The sequence below is a fragment of the Lycium ferocissimum genome, chromosome 10 (assembly GCF_029784015.1).
Source record: "Lycium ferocissimum isolate CSIRO_LF1 chromosome 10, AGI_CSIRO_Lferr_CH_V1, whole genome shotgun sequence".
NCBI lineage: Eukaryota > Viridiplantae > Streptophyta > Magnoliopsida > Solanales > Solanaceae > Lycium > Lycium ferocissimum.
The window spans coordinates 67,201,356-67,215,148 of record NC_081351.1 but is presented as its reverse complement, the minus strand read 5'-3'; the positions used below and the strand labels follow the sequence as shown (position 1 = coordinate 67,215,148).

The following is a 13,793-nucleotide window of genomic DNA, read 5'->3' as shown; positions in this document are numbered from 1 at the left end:
ACGAACCCGGATCGCTCACTTTGTCTCTCGGTTGATCTTGAGCCGGGGCGCCTGCTTTTTCTCCCGGCCAACGAGCGGGACCTTGCAAGCCCGTGGGATGATGCAAATCACTTAGGGTTTACCTCTGGCTTGAACATCTTTTTTGATCTATCGTTATTTGTTCGTGTTATCGGACCCGGTGGGAGCCCTAACTGATCATCCTCTACTCTGATTTTTGATTCGTATCTGTTATGCACATCTTCCCAAGTTGTAGCGCTGAATTCTAACAAATTCTCCTTCAGTTTGAGGGATGCGTTGGAACTTGTGGGATTAAGTCCTTTCGTGAATACTCGGGCGCCTATTCATAGGAACCGGCGGTAAAGATTCTTTCCCCGCCGGAACCTCGGTAACGGAATTCTCCGAGTCGCCGCCGTCCCTTTGGAAAATCTTAAATATGTCCGCCTTTCGTGCTTGTACCTTCCGTGCCCGCGCGCTGGAGCTTTACGAAAGGCATCCGCAAGTAACTCGAAGGATGGGACGGAGTTGTTGGGGTAACGAACAGACCACCGCATGGCTCCCTTGGTCAAAGCCCACCAAACTTTTTCGGCTTCATCGACTCAATCTTATCGTCCCCGAGATCATTCCGCCATAACACGTATGTAGGAAGTAATATGCTCTTGCGGGTCGGTAGTTCCGTCGTATTTCGATATGTACGGCATTTTGAATCTCTTCGAGATCGGCTTTGGCGTGGCACTCGGTGGAAAGGCCTTTCACACCGTATTTGGTTTCTTGTCCTATGAGGATCGGAGGCTTTCCGGATCTCGGTCCACCGGAGTCAGTCATCCACATTTTTCTCGTTGGAATCTATCTGTTTGGTCAAAGCTTCGAGCATTCTTATCATCTCGGATGACTCACCAGTAGCCGGCCTGTCATGACTGTCGCTAACCACTATTTCCCTTCGAACTGGTTCCGACACTCGGTCCTGTTCTGGTGCCAACGCGTCGCTAAGGTCCCCCTGAAGTCGCACAATGGCCTCTTTCTGTTGCTCATGGTGACTCAGTGTTCCTGTAACAAATTATAAATCACATGCAAATTAACTTCCTCCGCCGCCCCTTCGGGGGCTCCACGCCTATCCGCTCCATTAGCATGTGGGTTTTGGACGGGCTGGTCGCCCATTGGATCAGCGGCGGGCACGTTGTTGGGTGGTATCCCGTTGGGGTTTGCGTTGTGCTCGCTAGATTCATCTTCGTTGAGGTGAACAAAGTGACTTAGATTCGACATGATCCTGAAATCACAAAAACGAACAAAACAAGTGAAAGTTGTCTAGCCAATGAGCCGTCACTATTATCCTTGGCCCCACGGTGGGCGCCAAACTGTTTCCCTCAAAAGAGAGCAACAATTGAATTTGTACGCGGTTTAAAGGATATGTGGTTAGGCTTGTTGGCAAGATAAACGGATAATCGAAAAGTAAAGAATAACGAGGAAAATTAAAAGAAGATAGCCCGTATAACGAGTGCAAGCGACAGATCCGAGTAGGAAAAGGATTTATCTCCTTGCTTGGACTAAAAAATAAACTAGAAGTAACAAAGCTTTATTGATATCGGGCCTTTTGCTAGGATATTCTTTCAAGTGTTAATTTCTAACTTAAAGAGATGGAGAGGCCCTCTAATGGGGCTGTTACATATGTATTTATAGTACTAGTGTCCTATACTAACCAAATGATTCAAGCTTCAACGTGGGTAAATGGTTCTGGAGATATCGGACACGTCTGTTGAGGGCGTGATTCTCGGAGATAAATCCGTGAAGGATAAACTTTGAGATTCAGACTTATCTTCTTGGACTCCCTTTGTGCAGGCTCGGTATGTTCCCTCCGTCTTCTTGGACCGATCTCCGCTAGTCACCCCGTATGACCCTTCATCAAACTGAGGTGAACTTACGGGTTCACACCGTACACAAAAATGAACCTTTGCACCATCTCATTGTTACTTGAATGTAGCGATTCAAATTTAATAAATGTGCTATAAAACGGCATGTGCCAAAATCTGCATATGACTGCTTTTACTTTGGAGAACATGCTGCTTCCAAATGGTATATTAAGGATTTACCTTACAGAGACATGTAAATGCATGATTTAAGCCGCTCGAGTCTTCATTCTGAAATCTCTATCAACTAGGAGGGTTAGTGACAAGGTTTTTGATACCCAAGCTTTGTTCTTTTCTGTCTTTGAAGCATGTATTTCTTTAGACATTGTTGATCAATTAATATTGTGGACTCCTTTTTCTCTTTTACCTGTTTAAGAGAAATAAACTACAATGGCAGATCTTATATCAAATCTAAAGTGTTGTGTTTCTTGTAGTGCGCAAAGATAGTTATTACATCTGCTTCAGTTCCAAAAATTCTAGAAAAAGTTCTAGTCCTGAAAGGTCACTTACTGCGGCTAACCACCATGGTTTGATTTGGGTACTAGAAGTCTAGAACACAATTTTTTGTAGCAACTCACTATTTTTTTTTTTTTTTTTGCCACAAGGCCAATCTAAGTGGTCTTGACCATAGGCTATTTCCTTTAAAAATTTATTTGACTGACTTTGTTTATGTCGATTATATTTGTGATCTCCATTTTTCTCTTGTTCAGGTTTGACTGAATCTTTGTTTCTACCACACAAAGATATATACATAGAGTGCGAGCAAGCCGCTCTTAAACAACTTTACAAAGCTAAGGTTTGTGGCAGTTTCTCTCTCTGAACAGTCTATCACTCTAGTTTCGGTTTAAGGAATCCATTCCTTTCTCTCTCTTGCTTAGGTAGAAGATGAAAATTTTGGAAGAAGCTATGTTTGACAATGGAAACAATCATAAACTCCTGAAGTAAAATCTATTCTCATTACAAACAAAGTAAAAAATTTTTTGGTTGTCAACTTTCTGGTATAAACTGGTTCTGGGGAACCTTGAAAATGGACTTGGGCAATCCTCCCTTCATGAGCTAGCTTTTGGGGTTGAGTTAGGCCCAGGTGCCATATCTTTACATGGTATCAGAGCCAGGTCCATCTATGTTTGAGCTCCCGGTCCACGCTCCAGTTGAGCCTAGGCGTGAAGGGGGTGTTAGAGTGGGTTAGAGTCCCACATTGTTTGGGGAATGTACTGGTGGTTTACTTATATGGACTTAGGCAATCCTCTCCTCATGAGCTAGCTTTTGGGGTTGAGTGAGGCCCAGGTGCCATATCTTTACACGTTCCAAAGCACCAACTAGGTGCCGTGTAAATTGCAAACGATTTACTCCACAGAGGCTCCTCCCAAGTCAAACTTAGCTTGCATGATATTTTTGTATGCTAGCTGACAAGGCTATCAGCTGTCTCTAGAGAGCGTTAAACAATCTTGCTCCATAATGTCACTGTAACAATAGACACCCCACAACTTTCTGAATTAAGAAGTTTATAATAGTGTACCACCTGTAACATATCATTCTGGTGAACCTGCTCTTGAACACTTTTGAACAGACCTCTTACTTTAATTTGTAGATGGACGAACTGCGTAGTGAAAGTCAGTTATCCTCTGAGTCATCTGGGACAATTGGACGCTCAAAAGGAGCTTCAATAATACTTTCTAACCCGGAAATTTCTGTCACTGTGGTGACACAGTTTGTTCGTTGGAACGAAGAAGCAATGTCCAGATGCAGTTTGTTTTCATTACAGGTACATATGACATGTTTCAAGATCTTGCTGAAGCTTTCACCTTCATCATCTCTCAATTTTTTTGCTTTTGTCTGGCTGACTAAAGGGAAGTAGTTATTGCATTAGGCTTGAATTGTCAGGGTAGATTTGTTCACATCACATGCATTTTCAAGTGCAGTAGAGTTTTTGACCTCCTCTTGGATGCTTTAGGCTAGTCAGATTAGAATTTGGATTGAAAAAATGTTAATTCATATGACTGTTGATAGTGATAGCGAAAGTTTCTCTACTTTGGATATGTTGTATGTGGAGATTTCCCCTGTCACATCAATAATTTATTTATGTCATAAGAAAGATTGGTCGAATAGTGAAGATCTATAGTTGACTTATACATACAGAGGGAGTGAGAGTCTCCTCCATATTTTCTTTAGTAAGAAATATAAATTTGATTCAGAAGACCTCAGCCCCAATATTGTACTAATTTTATGCAAAAGAGCTAGATTTGTCCCTCTGAGTATGTAACGATCTGCAAACTCCAGCACTGTATCATTAACAACCATTCCCTCACACCAACTTTTAATCCTATAAAAAAAAAAAAGCTTTTAATTCCAAGAACACTTAAACTTTTAGCAAAACAATCGAAACACATGTGGTCTCTTTCTAGGCAAATGGTCCAAAATAAACATTAAGGAATTCTTCTCCATGCCTGCATCTGATCCTTCGCTTTTCTCCTTGCCAACTGGTTACTATTTGTTTAAGCTGAATGCATTACCACTAGATTCAATATAAGTTCAATCATGTATACCAGATTTGCCAAGTAAAGTTACAATGTAGCCTGCAGATTCAGCCGAATCCTAAAAAGAACAAAAGCGCTAGGTACGTAGGTTAATTCCTCTTCCCTGCAAATTGTCTTTAGCTTGATATGCCTCATCTAGAGCTAAACATCCAAAACAAGCCACTTTGAGGCTTCAGTTCTCTAAACCATTCTCATTGGCCACTGACCATATTCACTGGTTTAAATTTTCTGAGGAGCTTGATAACAAGATTTAACTGAGAATCTATCATGCTCTTTAGCTTTCCGCCACGAGTAGTCGTTTGTGTTTACACCCAGTGTCAGCTTCTCCATCAACTGCAGTAGCATATTGACCCTATCAGTCTCCCATTCATTAGAGATTCCTCCATATTCTATTGTCTAATCATCACATTTCCGGCATTGTGCATTTGCATTATGTTGTTGGTCACCAAGTTGAATCGATCGGGGAAATTTTCTTCCATGCTCCATTATTAGCCATCTGCCAATAATGGTATAATCTTTTCTCCATCTCCTACTTTCCATCAGTTTGGAAGCAACTGTCTCAGCTACATTTTATTATTATTATCGACCTTCCTTGCATAGTTTTCCTTGACGAATTATCCATAAAAATCACAAATGTCTGCAGCTGTTAAACAATAGCAAACTATTTCTTGTTTTTTTCTCTCTTTTTTGAATTTTTGAACAGCACTATAGAATCTGTCGCCGAATTTTGTTTGTACAAAATCCATCTTGGTCAGAGTTTAGACCTTCTATTTGTTTGTTAGAGTCATATGCTTTCTTCTTTTACTTTTTTACTCTAGTCTCTCCCTTGCATACCCATATTTAGGATGTTCATATTCAAAAAATGAAAATTAGTGAACGAGAAAATAAACTTTGGATACTCATATCCTAAGTGCATAATATGTGCATCTCAGCTGGAGACTGGATACTGAAAAGCAGAAAGTATCTACTTTTCCCTGTGTATATCTTGCCTCCTCATTGTATTTAGTAGAATGTTATGTAGTTTGCTTTTATTTCAGCGAACAGTGATGCTGTTAAGATATTGTTATGCGTACTGAATACGTATGTACTATTGGTTAGTGTTACCTTTTGTGACGATAACACCTTGGTCGGTAGTCTTGTCAGTTTTACTAATTACCCCTTGCGTGTTGCTTCATCTTTTAAGTAGGGATTGAATTAATTGGTAAACAAGTACTTGAAGGACTACCACCCCCCACTTCTATCCTATTTCACCTTTGATGGCCAGCCTCGTAACTCTAGCTGGACATGCTTTTGCTAGTTATCCATGGAAAACTGAGCAGAGCTGGTGCGAATTTTCCTACGTCTTCAATTTGAGCTTGAAGATCTCATGTTCAAGCCACATCCTCAATCTGCAAATATGATTATAAAGACATTAATAGAACATAAGGTCTTGTAGTAATCAAGTATGTCGTAGTTATCTTTTTTAGTGTGTCTTTTGCTGCTGGTACATGTCTTTAGGCCATTCTCCTAACATGTTTATCTGTTTGTTAAATGCTATACTTCATAGTTAGAAACCTACAGGGAGTAGCTAAGTGATTATACGTCTTGTATACAGCCTGCTACACTTGCTGCTAGCGTTAAACCTGTTTTCGCATGCCTTCTGGACCAAGTAAGTTCATCACCTCCTTTTACGTTTATAGTTTGTTTCTGTTGTTGACATCTTACAGTTCTTTCGTCATGTCATTTGGAGTATGCATGAATCAAATAGGAATTTCATAGAAGGTAAAATATATCTTATGTAAGAACTCATGTTAGCAATTTCTCTAATGCAGAATAATCAGTTCTATTTTTACTGTTTGCTTTTTCCTGTGGAAATATCTTTCATTTGTATAGAAACATCTCTGATGATGAAGGCAAAAGTACCATTAAATTGTGGTATTATATTTTTACTTTATTGTGCCATAAAGGAGCTTTGAGAAGTGTTAAAAGAGTGGGAGAGGCAAAGAAATCTCCCAAAATCTTTTGGTTACACCATACTTGTTTACCTTAGTTATGAATGAGTTCATCAATAATATACAAAATGGGATTCCATGGAGTGTGTTATTTGCAGAAGATAATGTGTTAATCAATGAAACTAACGAAAAAGTCAAACCAAAATTTTGAACCGTGCAGAAGCACTCAAGAGAGTAATGGTTTTAGGAAAAGTAGAAGTAAGAAAAAATCATATATACTACAAGTTTAGCCAACAGAAGAAAAATGGAGTAAGATGACTAAATGCAGTCAATTCAACTAGATGAAGTTGTACAAAAGAATTAAATTAGGATTACAGGAATGGAGAATGCTACGGCAGTGTTATGCGTCAAGAGGATAACCACCTACCAAAGTAAAAAGTAACTTCTTCAGAATGTTCGTGAAATCTGTAATGTTATATGGAACTTAACGTTTGGTCTCCAAGGCTCAACATGTCCTCAAAAGGTAGCATTGTTATTGGCTAAGTTGCGTGTACTCTCGGTTTTTTGTGCCGATCCCGTCTCGACACGGGTCGGGAGCGGGAGCTGGAGCGGGATACGGTCAACCAAGTTCGGATACTCTGACCGGAGTCCATCGACAAATTTGGGGGAAATAGAGATTTTGATTTCTCAAAATTAATGATAAAATACATTTAAAATAAGGGAAATGACATACCTTCAATATTATAGTACTTTTGTCTCATTTTTGCTGCTTCGTGTTTCAGAGAATATACATCTAAGTTTTTCATAGAATAGATCTCAACGTTTATAGCTCTACTTTTTATAATTTTGAATTTTCTTAGCTGAATCTCGGCACCCGTATCCATACCCGGATCTGCACCCCTGAATCTTAAAATTTAGATTATGCCGAATCCGTCACTTGGATCCGTACCCGTATCGGAGACCCGCACCCGAGTCCGAGCAACTTAGGTTATTGGAACACTTACATTAGGTTCTCGCCCTGGGTACACTTACAACAGATCCGGTGTTTGACAAGAGTCTTTTAGTTCGGGTAGAAATTATATTTCGATGTACGAACAAGTACAGGGTTTAGAGAATCTCTAGTTTCCGATAACCAATAATTTGTCCTAAAGACGAATTATTAGGTATACAATGAAACAGGACAAATAGAGCTGAGTTGTTATTGAGGATCCATATTACCAGCCCCAACTAATTTGGAATTGAGGTTTAATAGTAGTTATTGTACAATTGTTTGACCACTCTAGCCTTTTACAGGTCAGTCAATACATAACAGGAGGTCTTGAAAGAGCCAGAGAAGGCCTTACTGAGGCTGCTGCCTTAAGGGAAAAGCACTTGCTGGGAACTAGTGTTAGCCGAAGAGTTGCTGCAGCAGCTGCTTCTGCCGTAACTATTCCGTCTTTTTCATGATCTAAAGTGTTGTACATTGTATAACATCTAAATATTAAAGACTCACTAGCTGGCTTATGTTATGATTGGTGGCATATAGGCAGAAAATGCAGCTGCTGCTGGCGAAAGCAGTTTCAGATCTTTCATGGTGGCTGTGCAATGTTGTGGAAGCAGTGTGGCTATTTTGCAGCAAGTGGGTTGGTTTGATACCAGTGAAGCCAATTTAAATCTTTGTAGTTGTAGCTGTGATTAGATTCTTGTGCTGCTTCTTGTAACAACCAACTCATGCTTTTTTCAGTATTTTGTGAACTCCATATCGCGGCTTTTACTTCCTGTGGATGGCGCTCATGCTGCCTCCAGTGAAGAAATGGCAACAGCTATGTCACGTGCAGAGAGTGTTGCTTGTAAGGGGCTTCAACAATGCATTGAAACTGTCATGGCTGAGGTTTGTGATGAAGAATATTTATTCTGCTGTCTAGGCTTGATACGAAGACACCTTATCCTCACTAGGCAAAATATCTCATTGGTCACTTTTATCAACTATATTATGTTTTCCAATTCTTTCATCTGTCCTCTGAGACCAAACATTTTGTTTGATATCATGTTTCCCCTTTGACTGTTATCAGGTGGAAAGGCTACTGTCAACTGAACAAAAAGCAACAGATTATCGATCACCAGATGATGGCATTATCCCTGACCATCGGCCCACAAGTGCTTGTGCATGGTGAAGCCCTATATTAGTTAGAAGATGCATATTTGTTAGTCTGTCTTTGATATTTCTCCGTTTTAGAAGTTGAAAAATGTTATATTCTTGAAACATCAAGAACACATCAAAGTACAAAATTTCAGTTGATCTTGTCATTGCTTTCCTCTTATATCTGTTGTAGTATATTTTAAGATCTTTGTGCTTTATGTCCTTTTCGGCCATCTTTTGATTTCATTATTTACCAATATACTAATAATGCCTCCATCGACCAGTGCCGTTGCATATCTTTCCCGTGTGCTTGAGTCAGCATTCACTGGACTGGAAGGGCTTAACAAACAAGCCTTCCTGACTGAACTGGTATGTTACTGTTCTTTTTGTTCAAACCCTTGATGCTGGAAATATTCTCTCAAGTATCTTTTTGTCGAGAAACGTTAAGTGTATTATTTATATAGCACCAAGAAGGTGCTGTCAAAAGTATTTACAATCTACAAAAAGAAAGACTTCCCTTCCTATTCTTAAAGGGATTCTATCAGGTCATCACTTCTCTTTATTATCTGTTTGGTAAAACTATCTTCTTGTAATTTCCCGGTTAATGCTGCTGTTAGATGTATGACAACTGATCCTTGACCCAATCGGTTATTTTTATGACCTTATACATGCCCGAGCCAGTAACTCTCAAATTCACCAATTAACAAATCCACCCAAGAAATTGATCTGCTAAGGAGATATCCAGGGTTGATTTGTTCTTTACATACATTTGTTATGCGAATGCTGGAAAGAAATTGAAACTTGTCTCCCTGCATCCATTTTAGTGCTATGCATTTATGTTGCATCTGACAATTCAGCCATGTCTAAGTTATCACAACTGTTTTGATTCTCTGTAAAGCAGAATTTCTTATAGCGATACTATGTTTTAAAAATATTTTATAGGGAAATCGCTTGCACAAAGGATTACTTAACCATTGGCAGAAGTTCACTTTTAATCCGAGGTAATTCCTTTCTCTTGTTCATTTGGTGTAGTAGCAGCAGTAGTAGTTTATAGGTATATCAAGGTCTCACAGTTACAGGTATTGCAGCAATTGCCACATCATTTATGTCTGATTCTAACATTACAAAATTGTAGTATATGATGCTCAGGCGTATAAGTGAGAAAAACCTAATTTTGTTGAACAAGCAAGGACTTTGCTTTCTTCCCCTATGGATAGGGCGACGTGACACGCAATGGATCAGTTATAAAGGAGAACGAATTGATCACATGTCCTTTTACTTTCTCAATAATAAAGCCTTTGACCTTTGTAAGCCTAAGCCTTCATATCTGAAACTGAAAAATCATCAGGTGGAGATCGTCTTTACTTTGTGGTCAAAGTGCAGGAGAGATAGATTTCTAAGAGCATTGCAAGTGTAAACAAACATAAAATGCTTGGTCTTTGTACTAGATCATAGAACTAAAGTTACTTTGAATTAAATGTTAGCATATGAGTGAGAAAGGTAGGACTTTGTTGAACAACCAAAGGCTTATTTGTGTAAGATTACATGAAATATGGATTCATGTGAGCATGGCATATATAGAAACATAAAGGCTTGATTTTCGCAATAGAGCATAAAACAAAATGTATTTTGAGTTATAAGCACTCTGATAACTGGAGACCATGAAGTTTTTCATCTGAAGGATAGCACAAGCATAAAGTTCTTGTACTTTCAAGAAGAGAAAGACTTTGACCGAGAAGGAGACAGTAAAGCAAGACAAAGTTTTAGAATTTGAAGAAAGTGGTTTGCAAATTTTGCTAAGATCAAGAAATTGTCAAACACTGTGATGTTATAAGGATCAATGAAACGATGAGGTTGCTAAAAGCATGAATAGAGTTCTTCTGGAGAGAGTATGGTGTACACACTTCCAAATGCTGGTCTATCAAAGTACTGCTGGGCTGAAGCAGTCTCTATCACATGCTTTTTTGGTTAAATATTCACCATTGATAGCTATGGAGTTTCAGACTCCTGAAGAGGTATGGTTCGGCGAACTTGCTGATAATTCAAACATAAAGATTTTCGATTGTCCTGCATATGTGCATGCCAGTGGAGGACAATAAAAACTCAAAAGTGTATTTTTATTGGTTATGCATTCAGGTAAAAGTATATAAGTTGTGATGCCCCAATCCTGAATCATTAAACTTTGTCATCAGCAGAGATGTTCCTTTTGGCCTATGTGTGTTGTTATTTTATGGCCATTGTTTCTTGACTCAATTTTGAGTGAAAAATGGTGACCTCTTTCAGGGAGGAATCCTCCCTATAAATTGATGATCTCTTGCTCATTTATTAGTATCAATCGAGTATTGATCAAGAGAGAGTTGCATCAAGTCATCAATAAAGAGATCAAGAGCTGTATCAAGGAAATTGAGAGATAAGAGAAAATATTACAGAATTAGGTTGTGATGCTCTGGTTTATCAACTAGAATAGGGGCTGGACTTTGATCTGTCAGATATTATGGCCCGTTGGTTCAGTGTGAGAATCACGTTTGTCTCTACTACACAAGACATCACTGTTAGAGTGAAAATCGATTTCTAAGGGGCCACATAGTCTGATTTCAAGCTATCAACAGATCAGAAATGTCCTGAAAAGAACAAGAAACAAAGGAAGCAGATGCCTTGAAGAGGACAATATACAGAATGTGTAACGAGGAGATGTGTTTCCTCTATATAAGAGCTTTCGCCTCCTTGAGTTGGTGTGGATGTGTATTATGTATATAGGAGGGTGTGATCCATATGCTCGAGTCTCCTCCAAGTAATACCACGGCGATAGCTCATTGGATATTGAGGGAGGAGGACCCTTCAGGGTGCTAGTGTGCAGAGGCGAATCCAGGACTTAAACATGATAGGTTCGACCTTTTAGATTTTTAGCGCTCAACTCATTGTACTTTTAAAATTAAGGGTTCAGATCTAATATTTGTTAAATTTTAGTAGGTTCTCACATATAGATATATGCTCAACGTCGAAAATATTGAGCTCGGATGAATCAGTTGCCTAAGTGTTGCATCCGCTACTGCTTGCTTGGTAATTATGGTGCCAACCACTTCCAAATTACCCCATTCTTGCACAGCATTTACATGCGCAACGGTAAACATGGTTTGATAAAATGTGCGTGACTACTTAACAGCTTTGACCTCCACCTCCTTGCTCATGGGAAAATCGTGATGAGAAGTCCACGCCAGTGACTTATAACTGTTGCTCGGGCCAAGATTCAGTCTCGATCTTTGATGGCGTTTGGGACGAGTTGACGGTCTTGGGCTAACACCTCTATCTTCAACATAAACCTTGGGAAATACTTGAGAAAAGTTCATTGTGAGAGAAATGCGAGTCTACCCTCTTGGATATATTTGGGAAAAACTAGTCCTCTTCGTCCATGGACATTAATAATTGATCGAATCACATTGAATACTGTCATGTTTATTCATCCTTCTTCCTTTTCGAGTTCTGTTATCCTGTTTGGTGAGGCAGAAATCTGAGAGGGGAAGGAGAGTAGGTGGTTGGCTTACTGTAAAAATGGAAGAAAGCAGCTAAAAGAAAATTTTCTATTTTGGAGGAAAGAAAATTAGCTGCCATGTGACTTTTGAAAGCAAACCAATTTTAAGCAGCTTTTACATGATTAAAACACAGTGAATAGAAGGATTGGGGAAAGAAAGCACTATGGAACAAGACCAGCATCTTTCAATGGTTATAAAAACTTTAAACTTTATGCTCTGTATCTGCTTTGACCTTGCAGTAAATCCCTATATTTGTGATGAACTTCTTATGTTACTCTTAATTGACATAATTTTGAAAAAATTTCTCTGACTTCTGCAGTGGAGGATTGCGTTTGAAGCGTGACATAACAGAATATGGGGAGTTTGTTCGTAGTTTCAATGCCCCTCAGGTTGATGAGAAATTTGAACAGCTTGGAATGTAAGTTGCGAGGTTTCTGAAAATTTTAGGGCTTATACAAAACATATTTTCCCCTAATGTTTCCTATTTTGACCTTTGCTTCAGCATTGCAAATGTGTTTATTGTTGCTCCTGAAAGTCTAGGCCCATTGTTTGAGGGAACTCCAAGCATTAAGAAAGATGCTCAGAGGTAATTAAGATGTTGACATATTCTTGTGCACTGTGTGCAGAAATCTAGATTGTGCTTCCTGCATATTTTCACAGGATTACTTCAATACTTTATGTTATTTTTCATGTTATGCATGAGTTCAAGTGACAGGTCAACTACAGTTTTTTAATAACCAAAATTTTGTTTTCTGAATAGTAAGATAACAAAAGGCTGAATGACTTCTATCCTGTGTATGGTTCAGCCTCTAAAAGTTTCAAAAAGACGGATAGTTTTTTGAATTCTTCTGTGTCTATCGCTGGCCTGCTTTTCAACCTAAAATCTTTTTTGAATGAACATTTCTTTGTCTGCAAACTCAGGTTTATTCAACTCCGTGATGATTACAAGAATGCAAAACTTGCATCAAGACTCAGCTCCTTGTGGAATTAGCTTAGTTGGATCAGAAATTACATTCTGAAGATGAGAAATCTTCTTTGCTGGTAGCCTAGATAAACCTGACAGTTACATGGCAAAGCTCTTCCATCTCACATTGGATTTTTTTTTATCCTGAGATGGAAAATTTGGGGAAGTTTTGTTAATTTTGAGGTAGTTCATCCTAGTTCTAAGGTATATGAACCCCCTTTTTTACGAGCTTACATTTGGTGATTCTTCACTCTCCCTTTGCTATATATGTTTTTGAAACCTGCAAAAGTTTCTCTTGATTTTTGCTAGATGTGCCTGTTGGTATATTGTTAATGATCGAGTGAAAGATATATCAGCTTTCTTGGTATAGACTTATAGCCTGTTTGGCCAAGCTTTTGGGAGAATAAAGTGCTTATTTTTATTTTATTTTTTTTCCAAAAAATGAGGTGTTTGGCTAAGCTTTTGGGAGAAAATAAGTGCTTTTGGAGAGTAGCAGATGCTGTTTTTCAGAAGCTAAAAAAAATAGTTTTTCCCCAAAAACACTTTTTTTGAAAAGCACTTTTGAGAAGATACACTTAAAAAGCACTTTTTCAAAGCCCAGCCAAATACTAATTTCTGCGCAAGAGTGCTTTTTGAATTAATTGGTCAAATACAAATTGCTTCTCACCAAAAATACTTTTTTGAAAAAGAACTTCTCAAATAAGTTGTTTTTAGAAACTTGGCCACATAGACTATTAGATTGCCTCTACTTCAATGAAAGTTGTTTGAGTTAGAAGGGCATCTGTTTTCCCTGTTTGAATTAGAAGAGTAT

General features: G+C 38.7%; 1 protein-coding gene and 1 long non-coding RNA gene across 2 annotated transcripts in view; one reads left to right on the top strand and one right to left on the bottom strand.

The window, feature by feature from the left end:
• Positions 1 to 1,765, bottom strand: part of LOC132032557 (uncharacterized) — a 3,565-nt gene extending 1,800 nt beyond the window's left edge. The window contains exon 1 of the long non-coding RNA XR_009408515.1: positions 1,691 to 1,765. This is a non-coding gene — a long non-coding RNA (uncharacterized LOC132032557). The remainder of the gene's footprint in view (positions 1 to 1,690) is intronic.
• The window catches only part of LOC132032556 (exocyst complex component SEC10b-like), a 23,473-nt gene extending 10,151 nt beyond the window's left edge, over positions 1 to 13,322 (top strand). The window contains exons 14-25 of the mRNA XM_059422194.1: positions 2,612 to 2,697; positions 3,493 to 3,666; positions 6,033 to 6,086; positions 7,663 to 7,791; positions 7,895 to 7,987; positions 8,093 to 8,239; positions 8,421 to 8,518; positions 8,773 to 8,857; positions 9,431 to 9,489; positions 12,338 to 12,436; positions 12,521 to 12,604; positions 12,940 to 13,322. Of these exons, the coding sequence (XP_059278177.1) occupies positions 2,612 to 2,697; positions 3,493 to 3,666; positions 6,033 to 6,086; positions 7,663 to 7,791; positions 7,895 to 7,987; positions 8,093 to 8,239; positions 8,421 to 8,518; positions 8,773 to 8,857; positions 9,431 to 9,489; positions 12,338 to 12,436; positions 12,521 to 12,604; positions 12,940 to 13,009 (1,178 nt within the window). The 3' untranslated portion in view covers positions 13,010 to 13,322. The remainder of the gene's footprint in view (positions 1 to 2,611; positions 2,698 to 3,492; positions 3,667 to 6,032; positions 6,087 to 7,662; positions 7,792 to 7,894; positions 7,988 to 8,092; positions 8,240 to 8,420; positions 8,519 to 8,772; positions 8,858 to 9,430; positions 9,490 to 12,337; positions 12,437 to 12,520; positions 12,605 to 12,939) is intronic.
• The last annotated feature ends 471 nt before the right edge of the window (positions 13,323 to 13,793 follow it).